General features: G+C 33.9%; 1 protein-coding gene across 4 annotated transcripts; it reads left to right on the top strand.

The window, feature by feature from the left end:
* The first annotated feature begins 816 nt into the window (after positions 1-816).
* Positions 817-19806, top strand: LOC109810300 (exocyst complex component EXO84C). Of its 4 annotated transcripts, none has more exons than XR_014432505.1 (5): positions 817-1221; positions 1299-1393; positions 2330-2397; positions 3728-14054; positions 17706-19806. XR_014432505.1 is itself a non-coding variant. In XM_083070998.1 (4 exons), exons 3-4 carry the CDS (start codon positions 2418-2420, stop codon positions 3791-3793), a joined length of 603 nt encoding a protein of 200 aa, XP_082927124.1. In that variant the 5' UTR covers positions 847-1221; positions 1299-1393; positions 2330-2417; the 3' UTR covers positions 3794-11788. The 4 variants fall into 4 exon arrangements, 1 of the variants encoding a protein (XP_082927124.1); XR_014432504.1 differs by having other exon boundaries at positions 847-1221; positions 2330-2954; positions 3728-3865; XR_014432506.1 differs by lacking the exon at positions 17706-19806 and adding an exon at positions 2843-2954 and having other exon boundaries at positions 849-1221; positions 3728-11788.
* Positions 19807-20606: the final 800 nt, after the last annotated feature.

The following is a 20606-nucleotide window of genomic DNA, read 5'->3' as shown; positions in this document are numbered from 1 at the left end:
ATATAAGGGATTTGCCACGAATTGGCAAACTTTGTTAACTGCAAAACTTATTTCAGGTCTTGTGAGAGTAGCATATTGCAAAGCACCAACTACAAACCTATAAAAAGTTGGATCCTAAAATAAATTAGCACCGGACTTGGATAATTTGCAGCCAGAGAGCATAACATAAGAAATTGGATGAGCTTCAACCATTGAGGTTTTATGTAGAAGATCTCTAATGCACTTGCTTTAAGTCATGAGAAGGGACTTATCAAGTAGATGTTTGATCTCAATACCCAAGAAATAGTCTAATTGGCCCAGCTATTTCAGTGAAAATGTGGAGTTAAGTTGATCAATAATTTGCTGAATAAATTAAGAAGAACTGCTAGTAATGATAATATCATCCACGTAGACTAGAAGAAAGATAATCTGATCTTGATGCTTGCACATGAACAAAGAAGGATCACATTTACTAGCCTGAAAACTAAACTCAATAAGAGTGAACTTAAGTTTGTCAAACCACTGCCTAGGCGTTTATTTAAGACCATAGAGAGCCTTGTTGAGCTTACAAACAAGAAACTTGTCTTCAACTTCAAATCCAAGGGGTTGCATCATGTAAACTATTTCTTCCAAGAAGCCATTAAGAAAAATATTATTCACATCCAATTGAAATAAATCCCAATTATAAGTAACACTACTACAAAATTACTGTTTTACATCATTACATCTACATTAGTTCCTCTACAAACGATGTAAATAAGAAACGCGGTGGCAGTTTTATAAATAAATTGAAGATGTAAACTATTCTACATCGAGTCTATTTCTGACCGATGTAAAAATCGAATGACAATATTATTTTAGGCCGGGTTTTGCATTTAACCAATGTAAAACTAAAGCCAAATTTTCGCAGCCCCTTCACCATCTCGACACAGCGTCTCTCTTGCGCCATTCAACATACACTCTCGCGGGGCCTTCTGGTGATCCAAATCCACAAATGCGCGGTCTCGGAGGAGCTCTCACGAGTGGTGCGCCAAATCCACAAACCTCTCGACACAGTGTCTCTCTCACGAATTCAACACACACTCTCGCAGGCTCTTCTAGTCATCCAAATCCACAAACGCGCGGTCTCGAAGGAGCTCTCGCGAGTGGTGCACCAAATCCACAAACCTCTCCGAGGAGCTGTCTCGAAATGTGGTAGTGGTCTTGCACGAGTTCTTCGCCAAAGGGAAAAGCAAAAGATTTGTAAGTTAACTGCAAACTATTTTGGGATTTTTTTTATAATTTCACAAGGTGCTGAAACCAACTTGCCTAACTTTCAGGGGATTAGAAAGTTTTGCTACGAGCTTCTAGACTTGAAATATGCGGTGGAAAACTTATGCGGCAACATGCACTCCAAGTTCTTGGCTTTCTTGAGGTAGCATATGTCATTTATATGTTTGCTTTTTTCGTTCTTCTTTCTTGAATCAGTGTAAAATGGAACGTACGGCATACATTTGCTTGTTGATTCTATAGTAGAAACAGAAGCTAGCGATCTTATTTCCTTGATTGGTAATTTCTTGCAAAGAACTCGCTTGTAAATTTTATGTTGATATTTTTCAAATTGGAATGGGGGGAATAGGGTGCTTGTTAATTAGATCTACCATGCCTTTAATAGCTGTCTCAGAAAATGGTTAACATCTTAATGGAGATAAAAAATTCATAGATAATTTTTAGTGAAGTTGTATTGAAAGTTGACTCGTGAGTTTATCAGCTCCGTTCCCACCCACCATACCAATTTGGTTCTAAGAAAGTTTCATTTTCTCGAGTGGTAAGTGTGAATTATAGGTAGCATTATTAAGTGAGCAAAGTAACCATTGTAATTCACCAGTCCTGTTGCAAGCATAGTTTGTTAGAGGTTTCTGTTGTATGGGTGTTGTAGTGGAGGATGAGGAACAAGCTGGTATTATTTTTATTTGTTTAGTTCTATCAAGAAAAAGCTCAAGTTGTTGATAGATTGCACAGTAAGTTGGTTATACTTTATTATGTTCAACACACCCTGAAACACAAGCTATTTTTTGGGCTTGAACTTGAAATTTGCACAAAGCACTAGCTCTCTATCTTGAGATGAAAATTAATTTAATCTGGGGAACATGGGTGTAAAGTATTGGACACTTAACTGTATGGTTGAAAGGCCTAGCTTTGCAAAAGCTTAAACTGTTAGTAGAACTTAGAAGGCTATGAATGATTCGTATTTAATATTTCTAACAAGTTTGCAACCTGAACTATAAAACAACATATTTTTGTAACAATTCAAATAACTTAACTCAACCATATTATATGAATACAAATTTTGTTGTTCTTCATATTGTAGGATATCTGAAAAGGCCGTGGAAGTAAAGCATGAGTTGATTGAGCTATAGAAGCATATCTCAGCACAAGGTATTCTTGTTCAGGATTTAATGACTGGTGTCTGTCGTGAATTGGAAGAGTGGAATCAGTCAAGCAATGATGTTGTTGAAATTCAGCATGAACCTGAACTACCTGAACTCCTTGAACCCTTACCAAATGAGATTAATGACCAGAAAATATTTTTCTTGGAAAACATTGATGTACTAGTGACTGAACAACCTTCTGTTAGTTATCCTGAGCTGAAAACAGCCTTAAATGGTTTAATAAAACTTGGAAAAGGTCCTCTAGCACATCAACTAATGCTAAAATTTTATCAGTCTCACCTCCAAAAGAGAATTGAGGCTTTGCTTCCCTCAAGTTCTCTCTGTCCCGAAACATTTCCTTCTACATTATCTAAGATTGTGTTTTCTGTAATATCACTTACAATAAAGGAATCTGCTTTGATTTTTGGAGATAATCCTGTGTATACCAACAGAATTGTTCAGTGGGCAGAGTGGGAAATTGAATATTTTGTACGAGTGGTGAAAGAGAATGCACCCTCATCTGAAACTGTTCCTACCTTACGTTCTGCTAGCATCTTCTTTCAGGCTAGTCTGAACTACTGCTCAATCTTTGGTTGGAAGTTTAAGGAGTATTGGCTATACTCTATGTGTTTTTGTGTATATGTGTGCATATCTGATAAGTGCATATCTTTGACTATATTTTTTCTGTGATAGGTTATTTCTCATTGGGCTTAGAAAATATGCCTAGAGAAATTGAAAAAATAATAATAATCAAAATACGTTGTTGTTTTTTATTTTTGGCTGGAGAATATATAATATATGTATTTAACTCATAGATGATCACTACCCTGCATGAAGAATTTTAAAACATATAAGATAAAACTACTTTCCTTTTCTTTTGAATATCATGTAGGTAATATAAGGAAATTACTATATCAAAGTCACAGGTGCTGATTTCTAATTATACAAGTTTAAATACTATAGTTTAAATAAGAATAAGAACAAGATGTTGGACTTGAATCCTTAAATTCCTATTGCAGATAGATTTTTACTAAGCCAAATAATTTGTAGGTCTAGATTGTTAAATCTAAATACAAAGTGTGGACATGATCTCTTACCTCAAATTAATCAAAGGCCAAACAAGTCAAATTTTTGGCTTGGAGTTTGGACAGTTTCAAAATTTAAAATGGAATGTGGATAACCTATAAACTAGTTTCTAGCTTGATTTCTTTGCATAGTTAGAAGAAATACTTCAATTCTTTTTACCTTTGGCTGTTAGATCTTTATGTTTGAAGATGATCAAGAATTATGTCTATTAATCATAATGTAATTTTTCTTATTTAACATGAATTATGCAGTTTAACTACTTTTCCACCAGCACTCAAATCTCTTACCTCTTTAAGGGAGTTGCATGCTTCCAATAACAAATTGGGTGGCCTTCCAAATGAAATAGGGCAGCTGACACAATTAGAAGTTTTGCGAGCAAACAATAATAGGTATTATTTAAACTTCTGCATTTGATTAAGTATGGATAGTTTTTCATAGCTCGTGCAATTGTAAATTTGGTCAAATTAGCAAAACCCTGTTTAATCATTGTCTGGCACTTAACTTGTTTACTTTGTCCATCTGATTTATTTATATGTGCTTGTTTACATGTTGCAATTTTAAGAATGAATAAATATCAATTCTTATTGGATTATTAAATGTCTGGCACTAGTCTTTATTAAGCCAAAGCAGGCAGAATAGATTATTTCACATGGGAAGTGATTGAATTTTCGCCCATGACTTTTGGACCCAAGAGAAAAGTATTCGTGATTTTCTTAAACCTTTATTTAGTGTCAACATATTAGTATTGGTAGTGGTTTTTGCTAAGATAATGTTACTTTCTTAAACAAACATGTTGCTTAATATCTTCATAATATACACAATAACTGATAACAACATGTGTGTTGAGAGCATTAATCATTTTGTTAAATTTTCTTTTGAAAAATGTGTATAAGGAGCTTATCCTATATTCCTATATTTCTTTTTCCCTTTATATATACATGGAAAGGAGTAAGAAGGCCATTACACTTGCTTATATATATATATATATATATATATGTGTGTGTGTGTGTGTGTGTGTGTTTATACAGATAACCTAGAAAGAATCTAAAAAAATAAATGAAGCTTTTTTTTTTTTAAATTCAATCTACATCGGTTTCCAACACATCTACATCGGTTGTTGGTATAACCGATGTAGAATAGTGGTAAAATATACATCGGTTTTACTTACAACCGATGTAGATTTGTACGCAAATCTACATCAGTTTTTCTGACAACTGATGTAGAAGTGTTTGTTTTTCTAAGTCGCTCTATTCTACATCGGTTTTATAACTGATGTAGATTACCTTCCAGAATCGATGTAGATAATACATCCTGTAGTAGTGTAAGAGCAAGAGTAATGATGACTCTAATGGTGATAGGTTTAACAACAGGAGAAAATGTCTCATGAAAATCAAAACCATGAACTTGATGAAACCCTTTTGCCACCAAATGAGCTTTAAATTTGTTGATAAACCCATATACATTTTCTTTAACCCGAAATAGCCATTTACACCCAACAACTTGTCTGTTAGAGGGTAAGGGAACTAAATCCCATGTGTGATTTTGCAATAGGGTAGAGTATTCTTGCTTTATGGCGGAAAACCAATATGGATAACTTAGAGCTTGTTTTACATTTTTTGGTTCACTATGAGCCAAAAATAAAGAAGGGGGCATCTTAGGTTTATAAATCCCAAACTTGGACCTGGTTTGCATAGAATGATTATTAATACTTCTGGAAACATTATTAGTGTGAGCAGAAGACGTAGAGGAGGATGAAGGGCTGGAAGTGGATTGTGACATTGTGGGTGACACAGATAAAGTATTATCTTGAACACTATGATTACTAGTTTCTAAAATAGGAATAAAAGGTAGAGAGGATGCAATAGGATTAGAACATGGAGGAGACAAATTTGGATTGAGAGTGAAGTATTGAGAAGGGGAGGTTACTTTAGTGGAATTGTGCTGGAAAAGGTCAAGGTAAGGAAACCTTGTTTCATCAAAAATCACATCCTTGTAAATGTAAATTCTACCTAAAGTAAACAGACACTATAGCCTTGTGAGAATTTGAATACCCTAGAAACACACATTTCTGGGATCTGAAATCAAGTTTATGAGTAGTATAGGGTCTTAAGAAAGGGAAGCAAACACATCCAGAGTGTTGGTCCTGGGTAGAACACAAATCTAGAAGGGGGGTTGAATAGATTATTCTCTTAGACGGCTTCTAATGGTATTTCTTGCTTTCTTGCTAATTTCTTTCTTTCTCATACAACTTTTTACTAATTGAATTCAGATTACAAACCAAACAAGATACAAAGTATATCATATTTATTACACAGCGAAATAGATGTTATAATCCAAATTGATTTTAGTAATTACTTTCTTTCAATTTATTACTAGATTGCATATATCATATCAGATTTCACAAATCAGCAATCTATAATATTCAAAAAATATTTCTTTTACTTTCTTGAAATTCTTTTTACCAATTCAATATGAACTATAACAAGATATGAAAGTAAAGAGAGAAATTGAAAAGTGATTTGTATTGGTTCAGCCATACAAAGGCTTACATCCAATTTCAAACTTAGCTCCCCGCTAAATCCAGTCTTTCTACTATAATATTCTTTACAAACACCATGTACAAGAAATATTATAATCAGAAAACACAATCACCTAATCTTGATCCCAAAAGATTATACAATCTCTAGAATTCTTGCACCTCAAGAATCCACTTGAGAAAACCTAAAGATTTCTCTTTCACTCTCTCATGAGATACCCTTATCTCAAAGAGTCACATACCATAGCATGTCCAGCTATACATACAAGAGTTACAAGATCAGAAAAGATACACCTATAGTGCAGATTGATCTTTCACAATAAATTGTTTAGCTTTCTTGACTTTCTTGAACTTATTTCAAGATAACATCTTTCTTGAGTTTGTTTGCTCTTCAATTATTCTGAAAATATTTTATCTTCACTCAAAAACTAATTTTCAAATTTTTGAAAATGTTTTTCTTTCTCACTCTTTGATCTTTCTAATCAAATATGTCATCCACTTTTTAAGTTTTTGAAAAGAGTTATATTTATAAAGCAAGTAAGATTTCAACATTAAAAATTCGTAACAACAATAATGTATTACCAATATCAGGTAATCTATTACCAATTTTTAATGAAAACTAAAATCTGAGAAACAGGAACAGAGGTAATCGATTACTGATCCTAGTAATTGATTATCTCGTGTTCCAGAAATCATAGAACTCATTTTTCAACAGTGGTAATCGATTACTAATGTTGGTAATTGATTATCTTGATACTTTTTCAACTTGTTTTCACTCAAAAGTCACCATGGTAATCAACTACTTCATTTGGTAATCGATTATCACAGAGAAGATGTTAAATTCCACTTCAAAACTAAGTTTCAGTAATCTATTATCTCACATGGTAATTTATTACCTAACTTAATTATGAATTCTTTTGAATAAACCAAGTTCTATTTCATGTCAAAACACATTATAATCTCTTATATATTATGTTTTCACATGAAATGAGAAACATTAAGTTAAAATATGAATTTTATGCTTTCTAAAACAAGACATAATTTTGAAATTAATTCACCACAAGAAGCAAAGACATCCAAGCCTAAGTCTAATAACAAGCAATACATTATCCTTTTCAACATAAGCCATGAAATACAAAAATGAATGAAGCAAACTAAACAAATCTAATGCTAACATCATTAAAACTTAAACTTCTTCAGTCTTCATAAAGATCTTCATAAGGCTTTAGTAATTGACTCAGTAATTAACTTAGTAATTAACTCAAAAATCTCAACAATCTCAACACAAAGGTCCTTAAAAACTTGTAATCTGGTGTTTGTTTGAATAAAACAGTGAAAGGAATGTCAAAATTCAATGAGGCAGTGGGCAATCTATTAATTAGGTAAACTGTAGTTGAAAAAGCATAATCCTAAAAAGTAAGAGTTAAGGAAGCGTTATGAAGAAGAGTGAGGCCAATTTCAACAATGTATCTATGTTTCCTTTCCACTGCACCATTTTGATGATGTGTGTGAGGGCAAATCAATCTATGAGTGATACCATGAGTTGTAAAAAAGGCAGTAAATGATCTATATTCCCCTCTGTAGACACCCAATTTCGTCCGGGGGCATACAAACAACAAGATAGGACATCAGAGGGCCCAAAAGCCCAAATCAAATATTTTTAGTAGCCCGGAACGGGCTGTTCCAAATTCAGAACAGGTCGTTCCCAAGTCTGGAACGACCTATTCTTGAATTGGAACGGGCCGTTCCGAGACTCCTAAGAAGGCCTAAAATTGTGTCCGTTCCAAACCAATCAAAGGGGCTAAAATCTGTACCCCGGAATGGGCCGTTCTCATTTCAGAACGGGCCGTTCTAGGGTGCAAAAATAATACATAAAGTTCAGATCCGGAACGGGCCGTTCTGGCCCACGTCTGATGCTTATAAATAGAAATCTCGGCCACAGTTCTGAGGACTCCAAAAATTTTGTCCAAAACTCCTTAGAGCTCGAAATTTCTCTCTCTCTCCCTCCTATTGTATTTCTTGAGTTTTGTGAGGCATATTGTAGTGTAAAAGGTTACCGCAAAGCACCTAAAATCTCCATAGTTGAAGATTTAATAAAGCTTGCTACGAGGTATTACTCATCAATCTCTTGTTCTATCTTTCTCTTCTTTTATTTTATATATTGCTATAATAAACGCAATTATGTAGATATCTTAGAGTTCACCGTATAATTTAATTTTCATGTAAATAATCATTAATAAAGGGGATTAAATATTTAAATTATTAATTCTTATTATGTTATCTTCATCATGGGTATCGATTTAGGGCGTTGTAGGGGTGCTTAATACCTTCCCTACACGTAATCGACCCCCGAACCCAATTCTGGTTATCAAGGTCATTATTGGACTTTTAAAAACCTTTTCTTTTTCCAATGTTTTGAGTAAAACATTGGTGGCGACTCCATGAACCTATTTTCAAAACCATTAATTAAGGATTAGTCTGGCGTCTGGGCATTCCTTAATTAATGAGACCTTCAAACGGATGTCTAAACCATTAGTCTCAAGATCAGAAATTTTCGGGTTGCGACAGATGACGACTCCACTGGGGACGTTTAAAGAGGGTCAGACCCATTTAATTGATGAAGTTAATAAAATAAAAATAATAATTTAAATATTTTTCCCCTTTACTTTGCTTGCTTTATTTGTTTGGCTTTATTATCTATATGTTTGTTTAAATTTCGCACATGTTTGAATTAACAACTGCACACAAACCATAGCACACAACAGTTCCCCCTACACCCGGGGGCATGAGGGTATTAAACATAGGGAGTGGTTAACGTACGACCGACCCAAGTTTGGCCTTGGAGCCTACGAGCCTTGTCAGAAATCACACTCAAGGTGATAACCGGTTACTCTAGTCCAAAATACTGCAACAGGCCTTAGAGTTTGCCAGGTGACGGCGATAGAGATATTGGATCCCTATAATGGGGGCACCTTAGGGGCCTTAAGACCTAAGTGAGGATAATTAGAACCGCCCTATAATGCACTTTTCTTAACAGGGACCACAGACCATGAATTTATAAGCGACTGTTTGTGGATTGTATGAGCATATGTTTGTTGCATTTTGTTTATTTAAACCATTCATTTATTTTTAATAATTCCCCCAAGGTAAATAAAAACATAAAATTAAAATACATTATCATGAGAGAAAACCTAGTGTGAAAATAAGATCTGTGAGAAGCATACATCCCTTCTTTAAAAAGGGGGCATCATACATTTTCCAAAAGAAAAATAACAAAAAAGTTAAAATAAAATAAAATAAAATAAAAAGAGAGATTAAAAAGGGAACATGCATATCATATATTTAGGATCACAAGGAGATTTGTATTAAAGACGAGAAATCAATGTGACCTCTGTCACATCATAAAATATTATGAAGAGGAACACCGATAACTCACCTCTCGACAAGGATGAGCCATCAAGTCTTTGATAGAAACTCCCTTCATGCATTACCATTTAAATAAGCTTGATAGGAAACTATCTTATCCCTTAAAGGTGGCTTTTCAACATTTCGTACTCACACGAGCTCAAAAGATAAAAGCTATGGAAGACCTAGAGGAAAGAAATCGTATCCTCAATGAGGAGCTCGAACAGCTCAAGGAACAAATGGCTAGAATGCTTGAGGCCATGAACAAATTGCAACACAACAATAGTAATAGCAACATCGATGACGATCATCTGAACGCCTTGGAAGAAAGACTAAGAGTTGTGGAAGGCCACAATTTTGACGTTCAAGAGGTTGTGGATATGTGCCTAGTGCAGGACATCCAATTCCCGGCCAAGTTCAAAATCCCTGACTTCCAAAAGTACACTAGGGCCAGTTGTCCAAAAGGACATCTAACAATGTACTGTAGGAAGATGGCAGCCTACGTGGGCAATGAAAAGCTCCTGATACACTATTTTCAGGAAAGCCTTTCAGATGTTGCTCTCAACTGGTACATGCAGTTGGATGGAGGGAAGATCCAAACATGGAAACAGTTAGTCGATGTTTTTCTCCGTCGATACAAGTATAACATCGACCTAATTCCTGATAGGTCTAATTTACAAAGTTTAAGCAAGAGGGGCGATGAGTCCTTCAGAACCTATGCACAAAGATGAAGAGAATTGGTTGCGCAAATAGAACCTTCATTATCTAACAAAGAGATGGTGACAATGTTCATTAACTCCTTAAGTGGACCTTATTATGACAAGATGATAGGGAACACTTCGACTCTCTTTGCCGACATAGTCACTATCGGGGATAGAGTCGAGCAAGGTCTAAAAAGTGGGAAGATAGGAAAATTTCCCGAAAGCCAAGGGTATAAGAAGACTTTTGGGGGAAATGAAATCAATGTTCTAACCTCTTCTGCTACTCCTCGAACGACCAAAGCATCACCAAAAGCAGAAAGGGAACTTGATAAAATTCCTATAAGCTACACAGAGCTATTCCCTCAATTGGTGAAGGCATCCATGCTGGTAAGAACTCCACCACAAAGAAAGCAGCAACCGCCTTACCCACTATGGTATAGGCTCGAAGAAACATGCGATTATCACGCCGGGGCAGCGAGCCACTCCATAGAAAATTGCAATGCTTTGAAATGTCGTGTGCAATAGCTTATCAACGCTGGGCAACTCAAGTTTGAGGCCAACACAACACACATCAAGGAATGACTAGATGAGTAACCATTTTGGAACGATAGTTGTTAGGGGCTCTCTTTTTCCAAAAAAAAATACTCAAACTCATGACCTTCACCTACGGTCACGAGTTCAAAAAATAAGGGTTTGTACAAGTTTTTTTGCATTCATCAAATAATATACGTCATTTCATAAATCTCATGTTTATTCTTTTCTCTCTTGTGTCACACATTAAATTCCAAAATCAATCACCATGAAAAAGAAAAAAAAAACATGACTGTAGATAATAAAACTAATCAAAACTCTGAATATCTACGACGCACTATCTGAGTCTAAGGCAGATAAGGAAATCACTTCCTTGAAACACACAAAGATGAGAAAAGTGATCAAATGCAGAACCATAATATTCTCATTGCACAAAAGGAGTCTTACAAAAACTTCAACTCAATTTGGCTGATAAAGGAAGCACAAATCTCGGCCCATGAAAGAACTCTTAACACCCATAGGCCAGGGCAGCATCTTTATCCTTGGTGTACGGGATGGGGGGCAGTGTTAACCATCAAAGACGCTGGTCCTCCCAAACGCGTATGGAAGGAGATTTTGTCAAAGCAAAGAAGTGTTATGCCAAAAAACAATATCACTTGCAAAATACTGATAGGATGAAAACCCGCAAAGGGCATCTTAGGCAAAAAAAAATCAATCAAAAGTTCCCGCTAAGACACGTCTTAGGCAAAAATTAGGGATCTAAAAAAGAAAAATAGCAAGTGACGACTCTGCAAGTTGGAATCCGACAGGCGGCTTGAATACTTTTATAAGAGGCCGAAATACGAAGACTCTGCCCAAGACTCAAATATGTAGTTCAAGATAATTAGGAGAATGATTATAATAATTATCCAAGGAAATGTTTGTTTAAAAAACTTAAACACTCACCTACCTCAACTACCCATTCATTTTAAATCATCCTACCTCCATTACCCATTCATTATAAATCATCCTACCTCCACTAACCATTCATTCTAAATCATCTTTTTCTTTCCTTTCTGTCTTGTCCAATCTTAATGACGTATATTGTTGATGGTTGTCAAAATTTAAACAAGTACAAAAAAAAGAAAAAAAAAAGAAAATGACCCGCTGGGATGAAAACCCGTAAAGGGCATCCTAGGCAAAAATTAGGGCAAATGAAAAGAGCAAAAAATACCCGCTAGGATACATCCTAGGCAAAAATTAGGGTTTCTAAACAAAAAGAAAAAAGGGAGCCCCGAGATGACTCAATACACCAAACGCCCAATATGACTAATGTTGCACATCAATCAAAGCAATTCATTTGTGGGAAAGAGAAAAGAAAAGCCACCATCTAAAAAAGGGGGAAACTAAAATATGCATCGCATGCATCTAAAAAAAAAACATTTCACACACTTAGAAAATTTTCTTTATCAAAGGGGAATTATTCAAAATATGAAAAAACTACCATCATGCATAAATAAGCATTTAGCATTCTTTGCATCTCAAAAAGCCAAAAAGGGAAACACAAGTTCCAATTGACATCACCTGAGCAAAAGTAGCCCAAACCAGGGGCATCAACAATCAAACAATCAGTCATCAACAAACCTCAACATACGCCTGGAGAGGCATCACAATACTCAAATGGTAGGGGCAGTACCAGAACCCCTGCCACCCATTTACTCCTTTGCCCACCATCATAAGGGCACCACCTACCAGCAATCCTCGTCTTCATCAGACGTCCTCCCAAAGAAAAAGGGGCAATCAAATCACCATCAACAACCAACCTAGAGAGGCTGACATAACAATACTCACCATCAACAGGCAGCTTGTAGAGGTCGGCATAACAATACTCGCAATATCAGCTGGCGGCCTGGAGAGGCCAGCACAAAAATACTCACAACATCAGCAGGCAACCTAGAGAGGCCGACATAACAATACTCACAATATCAGCAGGCGGCCTGGAGAGGCCGGCACAACAATACTCACAACATCAGCAAGCGACCTGGAGAGGCTGACATAACAATACTCACAACATCAGTAGGCGACCTGGAGAGGCCGACATAACAATACTCACAATATCAGTAGGCGGCCTGGAGAGGCCAGCACAACAATACTCACAACATCAACAGACAACCTGGAGAGGCCGGCATAACAATAATCACAATGTCAACAGGCGGCCTGGAGAGGCCGACACAATAATACTCACAATATCAGCAGGCGGCCTGGAGAGGCCGGCACAAAAATACTCACAACATCAGTAGGCGGCCTGGAGAGGCCGGCACAACAATACTCACAATATCAGCAGGCAGGCTGGAAAGGCCGGCACAAAAATACTCACAATATCAGCAGGCAGCCTGGAGAGGCCAGACATAACAATACTCACCATTCAATAGGCAGCCTGGAGAGGCCAGCCATAATAATCCTCCCTCTTAAACAAGATACAAATAAAGGGACACATTATCACAAGAGAAAAAATGGAGCTTCTACTCGAAGACTGAAGATCAGGTGTACAGTTTGTCAACCTTGTTACCCAATAGAGCACGCAATCAATGTTCAACTGCTCTAAAGGGTGAGGATAAGAGCAAATACACCTGTCCAAGGGAAGCAATGTAGAAGCATCAACACAGAGACGAGAAGAAGACCCGGACAAAATGTCTACGTCTTTACTTGCCTTTGGAGAAGTAACACATCCATTCCAAAGGACAAGTAAAGAGGGGCAACTGTAGACACCCAATTTCGTCTGGGGGCATACAAACAACAAGATAGGACATTAGAGGGCCCAAAAGCCCAAATCAACTATTTTTAGTGGCCCGAAACGGGCTGTTCCAAATTCAGAATGGTTTGTTTCAAAGTCTGGAACGACCCGTTCTTGAATTGGAATGGCCCGTTCCGAGACTCCTAAGAAGGCCTAAAATTGTAGGTTGGAACGGGCCGTTCCAGACTAGAACGGGCCGTTCCAAACTAGAACGGGCCGTTCCAAACCAATCAAAGGGACTAAAATTTGTATCCCACAACGGGCCGTTCTCATTTCAGAACGGGCCATTCTAGGGTGCAAAAATAATACATAATGTTCGGATCCGGAACGGGCCGTTTCGAATCTGGAACGGGCCGTTTCAAATCCGGAACGGGCCGTTTCAAATCCAGAACGGGCCGTTTCAAATCTAGAACGGGCCGTTCCGACCCACGTCTGATGCCTATAAATAGAAATCTTGGCCACAGTTCAGAGGACTCCAAAAATTTCGTCCAAAACTCCTTAGAGCTCGAAATTTCTCTCTCTCTCCCTCCTATTGTATTTCTTGAGTTTTGTGAGGCATATTGTAGTGTAAAAGATTGCCGCAAAGCACCTAAAATCTCCATAGTTGAAGATCTAATAAAGCTTGCTACGAGGTATTACTCATCAATATCTTGTTCTATCTTTCTCTTCTTTTATTTTATATATTGCTATAATAAACGCAATTATGTAGATATCTTAGAGTTCACCGTATAATTTAATTTTCGTGTAAATAATCATTAATATAGGGGATTAAATATTTAAATTATTAATTCTTATTACGTTATCTTCATCATAGGGTACCGATTTAGGGCGTTGTAGGGGTGCTTAATACCTTCCCTACATGTAATCGACCCCCGAACCCAATTTTGGTTATCAAGGCCATTATTGGACTTTTAAAAACCTTTTCTTTTTCCAATGTTTTGAGTAAAACATTGGTGGCGACTCCATGAACCTATTTTCAAAACCATTAATTAAGGATTAGTCTGACGTCTGGGCATTCCTTAATTAATGAGACCTTCAAACGGATGTCTAAACCATTAGTCGCGAGATCGGAAATTTTCGGGTTGCGACACCCTCCCCTAGTCATATTGGATGCTTTTAATTTTGGTATTTAACTGAAGTTCAACCATAACTTTAAATTGTTGAAAGACAAATAGAGTTTCATATTTTTATTTCAAACGATAGATCCATGTAAATTTAGAAAAAGCATCAATAGAGGAAACATAGTAAACATAACCAGAATGTGCAACAACATGAGATGGTCCTCATAAATTAGTAAAAATTAAATCTAAGGGAGTAGAGTAAATAGATTCAGAAATAGAGGAAGGAAGTCTATAAGACTTCCCTACACAACATGAAGAACAAAACTCAAAAACATTTCTATTAGATGGAACAATTTTACAATGATTAAAAACAAGTTTAAGAACATGAGAATTGGGGTAACCAAGCCTAGTATGTCACATAGTGTGAGAACTAAGAGTCAAAGATACATCAGAAATTTTAGTTACATTAGTGGAATTAAAAACAACATTGGAACAAGTAGACATAACAAGATCAAGAGATGGTGTCGTTGAAGAGGACACCAACACAAAGGGGCCTTGAAGCTCTAGATTCGGGAAGGAATAAAGCCCATCAGTACTAACCACTCCTTGAAGTAAGATTTCATTGGTTGCTTGAGATTTCACAAAACAACAATAAGAGTGAAATTCAAAGTACATCGAATTGTCTTTGGCAAATTTACTAACACTTAACAATTGTTTTGTGATGGAGGGAGCATGAAGAAGATTGTTCAAATTAAAGCAAAAATTTGAGTTAATAGGGGACAAGAAATAGGAGAAACTAGAACCATTAATATGTAAACCTTGACCATTTCCAATGAAGATTTGGTTCGGGCCATCAAAGTGACCTATCTGATGTACATTCTGAGGCTCACCAGTGATATGGAAGGAAGCACCTGAATTAGGGATCCAAGTAGAGTTGGCAACACCCTAAGAAGAAGTATTGGCTAGCATAGCATTGGGAGTGACCGAGTTGATATTAGTGTCTTAATTGGGTTGCTTTGAGGTGGGATTCACCCAAGTATTAAAGGTTCTGGTGTTGGATTAAGAGAGGTTGAACTGCACAGGTTGTAGAGTCGAAGGATCATATAGAACCAGAGAGTCATGAGGTTGATAATTTGCATCAACTCTGTAAAAGAAAATATTGGCAATATGACCATATTTTAAGCAAATCTAGCATTGAAAGTTTGCAAAACATCCTTCACGACCTTTGCTAGAACTATCTTCGCGACGACCACTATTGCCACCACCACTATTTCCACTACCTCGAGCATATCCATGAGTGTAGTTAATAGAAGGAGAAAATGATTTTTTGCGAAATTTATTGGCGCGAGAATCATGCTCAAGAAGAAGAGTTTCAACTTCAACAATCGGAGGAGTAGCAAACTTGCTTTTAATAACATAAACAACCGGTGCATAATCTTGTGGTAAACCTTCTAAAATCACATCAACATATTCTTCAAGAGGGATAGGATGTCCTACTCCAGCAAGTTCGTTAGCAATGTTCTTGATCTAAGACAAAAACTCACGCATTGTTTTACCATTAAGAGAAGTAGCATGAAGATCAGTACGGAGTTGACGTCTGCGTACCTTCGTTTGCATGTGAAAATTTTCGTGAATCTTTTCCCAGACTTGATAAGAGGGAACGAAGCCAATGACACGAGAGAGAATCAATTTCGACAAAGTTGATTGAAACCAAGTGAGCAACATCTAATCTTGAACTTCCCAATCTTCATACTCAAGATTGACCTTGTCAATGGCACGATCATCATAATTTAGATACCATGAAGGAATCAAAGGATTAAGGAAGAACTTGAAGCTTATGCGACTTGATAACGAGTTCGATTTTTCGTTGCTAGTAAAGATAATTCGAATCATCAAGTTTTTCGGTGATGGCGATATTAAAATATTGGGGTGCATAAGGGTTGGAATTCACGATTGCCATATAAGGAAAAAAAAAAAGAGAGAGAGAGAAAAGGATTAAGGTTTTTCTCTAAAACCATTGGCTCTGGATACCATGATAGAGAAGATTAGAAAGAAAAATTAAGTTGTAAAAGATTATATTTCATTTCATTTCACTCATTCTTTAAAAGAATACAACATATGGGAGTCTTTTATAGAAGTTACCCCTTATTGATATAGTTGTAAAGGGATGATTACAAAATAACAAATCAAAACAAATAAGATAGGTGACAACTATAATATTCTAGTGAAATAATAGAATAAAAAAGACAAAAATGAAGAATAGTATTTTTCACTCTAATATAGAATAACATTAACGATGTTTGGTATCGTGGATATGTATAAGACATGCGAAGGATAAGCAGAGACTAAAAATGTGATGGTGAAAATAAGATCGAGTGTTTGATAAATTAGATGTTGGGTAAAAAAAAAAGTAGTTCTCACCACCTTTTTATTTTGCTGTTTAAAGTTACTGTTTCGAATGATAACATATTAATCGAATGCAACTTGAAGTTGATGTTTCAAATTTGAAACATTTAGGATTTGATTCTAAATATAATAAAGTTTAATAATAATTATGAATTAAAAAATTAATAATTAATATTATAATTAATTTAAATTTTATAATATAAAATTTTAATTTTATCACAATTTTCAAGTTGATTTCATAATCAACAATTATAAATGCACTTTATCTTTTAAAATATATATTCTTATTTTAAAAAAAATTGAATTCAAAGATTTAATATGTTATACTTTAAATAGTGAATTAAATTTTTAGATTTAATCGATTAAAGTTAAATAATTATTTAAAAATATTTTTAATTATTTACTTATTTACTGTTATGTTTTTTACTTATTTTTCTTCCTTTTATTTATTTTTTCATTCTATTTCTTAAAGATGTAGCAAACACCTCAAATTTCATCCATCCGATTAGCAATGGTAAAAAAAATTCATTAGTCTATTTCGGTTGTAAAACAAAAGAAATCCAATAATGTTTGTGTAACGATATGATATGAAACTTTAATATATATATATATATATAAAAGTATATCAAATTTTATATTCTATTTTTTCTAAAGTAAATTATTTAAAACATTGAACAAGAATAGTTTTTAATTGCAATTATATATTATAATTTTTAATAATTAAAATCGAAAACAAATATTTCTATTAACTCGTTTCTTAAATAATGTTAATTTAACTAAGTGTTGTTTTGGACCTTTATATGGAATTTGTTGCAGATTTTGAAGAATTAGTTTCCAACTTTTCAAACACCCGAGTCAAATCCCAAGCGTGTGGTTCAGCGGTAGGGGTTGATCCACGCTTAAACAAGGTCAAGGGTTCGAATCTTGCCTTGTGTATGCAGCCGCGTTAAATCTTGAGGTCAGCTATCCCACCCTTTGAGGTGCCTCCAACGTAGTGAGGAGATTAGTCGCTACTGTCGGCGGTGGATACTCCAGGAACGAACCAAAAAAACACCCGAGTCAGAAAGCATACACGCATTGGGCTGACTCAGCAAGCATCCACCCACCGAGTCACCATCCACAGAAGCTCTCGAATGACCATATCATTAATTTCACCAAAAATATTAAAAATTGATATATTTTTTAACATAATTAAATTAACTTCACATAAATTTTATCTTTTAAAATAATAGATTTAAGCCTAACTCAACCATATAAAATCAATTTATAAGATGAGAATTGCTCTCTACTTATATACTATTTAATTGTTTAATATTTAATCAGTGTTAAATATATCCTCTCACATTCAACATTATTTGATTTAGTATGTGAATAAATGATGAATGATCCTTTTTGTAATGATCTATGATAGATTATCCTTTTTAAAGATTTAAGATCTGATACCATATTAGAATAATAAATTTAATCTCAACTCAACCTTACAAAATTAATTTATAAGATAAATATCATTTTCTACTTATATATTATTTAATTATTTAATCTTTCAAATTTTTCCTATATTGTCCGACATGAAAAACTTTATTAAAAGAAGTAACCTGTAAAAATCCCTCTAAGGCATGGCATGACATGGACTTCAATAAGATTGGTCCATCATGGTTCTATAATCTTAACCGTCTGATATAATAACATTTATTAAATCAACGTTTAGAATGACTTACACTTTACCTGCGGTAACATCTTTCAGATATTGCAAATCGGTCCACATAAATAACATAGCGTACTTTGCCATATTTAGAAAAAGGTCCCAATAATGAATGCGGAGAAAAGAAAACCCTTGTGTTGTCGGTGACGCCAATAAACCAAAATTTTGATTAAGACTTTGAATCTATGTCCCAAAACTAGGTACTTCAGATCCAAGGTTTGTATCCCAACCCTATGATTTCTAATGGTCCAAATCACACGGTCCTAATTCAATTTAACATCACCTTCACTACAGTGACCACTTACCTTTGAGTGGAAAATCCTGTGTACGCTTGACCATACTTATAAAATAGTCCCCACTCTTGGATTCAAGACCACTTTTTTTCCACAAAATTTTAATTTCATGATAAATTATTACCAAAGCACATCAATACTTATAAATTAAAATTTAGCTAAAGAATATAAATTTTTCGAACGTGAACTAACAGGGAGCAAATAAAAGACAAGACGTATATTTGCATTAAATAATTAAAATATAAGGAATTATTTTTAATGTAAAGAACAAAAAAAAAGTGAAATAATAAGAATTGTGGAAGAGAAAGATAACACTCCTTCAAAAAGGTAACAGAAAACATAAATTTGTTTTTAAAAAAGAGAATTAAAAAAGACAAAGTCGGCGACGTCCTAATAATAACTTGCAAATTGATTAATCGGGGTTTTTTTTATTAGTTTTGCCAAACATAACGGTAATAAAATTTAAACAAATCCATAATTTAGTCATCCAAGAAGAATTTAGATTCTCTTCATTCTCTTTTATATTATTATTTTTTTTCATTTTCTAAACTTTTGATATAATAAATAAAATAAAATTGATATATACTTTAGAGAGAGTAAAATTTATACTCTTGAAACATTAGTAATAAAAGAAATAGAAAAAAAAAAAGAAATAGAAATGAAGAGAATCTTGACTTTTACAAAAGTTTGTTAGGTTTCTTTGTTTCTTTTAGTTATGATTTGAAATCAAATTAGTTTTTTTTTCTTTTATATTCTTTTATGTGAACTTACTTTGAAGAAAAAGTAGGTTATAAATTTTTTCATTGAAAATCTTAAAATAAACGTTGGTGACTGATTTTTCCTTATTTTAATTTAAACTTATATGTACAAAAAAGAAAACTAATTCATAATTTTTAATTTCATCTTTTTATAAATCTCAATAAGTAAAGCACTTTAACTTTTCTCAAAATTTATTAACAAAGTATCAAATTTAACCTAAAATAAATAAATCTTAAAAATTTCTCTTATTCAAACCTTAATATCTTATTTTAAAAATCCTTCAAATTTTTATTAATTTTTAACCCTTGAACTTTTAAAACTTTCCATATTCTAAATTCATCATAAATTTATAACTTTTTAAAATTTAAAAAAAACAACATTTTAAAATTAATTGAATCATTAAAAAAATGGCAAGAGAAGTATATATACATATAGACAAGAATAATTTTTACTAGAGTTACTTGTAATGCACATTAAATTTCAAAAATTTAATTATTAAATTAAAAATTATCAATAAATTGATTAAATTTACAAATTTTATAAAGTTTAAAAATTATTTAATATTTTATTATATAAACTCAAATTAATGTACATTCATAAAAATATATTATACATTAATCTAAATTAATAAAATAAAATATCAAATAATTTATAAATTTTATAGAAATTTGTAAACTTATTTTATTAATTAATTTTTTTAATTTATTAGTTGAATCGTCAAAATTTAATATATATTCTAAATTATTGACTTAAATAATTTTATTAAAATACCTTTATGTTTATATTTTATAATTATTATATTATTAACTTGAAGTATTTACTAGCTTTAATTATCATTTTATCTCCATCCATAAATATATTTGTTTAATTTAATCTTCAAAATAAAGAGATTTAATTTGTTAAAAAAGAGTTGTGAATTTAAAAACACCCGTATCATAAATTAGAAAGATAAAAACTATAATT

Source organism: Cajanus cajan, chromosome 3 (genome assembly GCF_000230855.2).
Source record: "Cajanus cajan strain Asha chromosome 3, NIPB_CcT2T_4, whole genome shotgun sequence".
In the NCBI taxonomy this organism is placed as follows: domain Eukaryota; kingdom Viridiplantae; phylum Streptophyta; class Magnoliopsida; order Fabales; family Fabaceae; genus Cajanus; species Cajanus cajan.
The sequence above is the reverse complement of the archived record's forward strand: the minus strand, read 5'-3'. Positions and strand labels throughout refer to the sequence as shown.

Coding starts and splice junctions, on each gene's coding strand:
- LOC109810300 (XM_083070998.1), top strand. CDS start 2,418: ATGACTGGTGTCTGTCGTGAATTGGAAGAGTGGAATCAGTCAAGCAAT. Junction 2,955..3,727: donor CTGCTAGCATCTTCTTTCAG/GCTAGTCTGAAC, acceptor TGAATTATGCAG/TTTAACTACTTTTCCACCAG.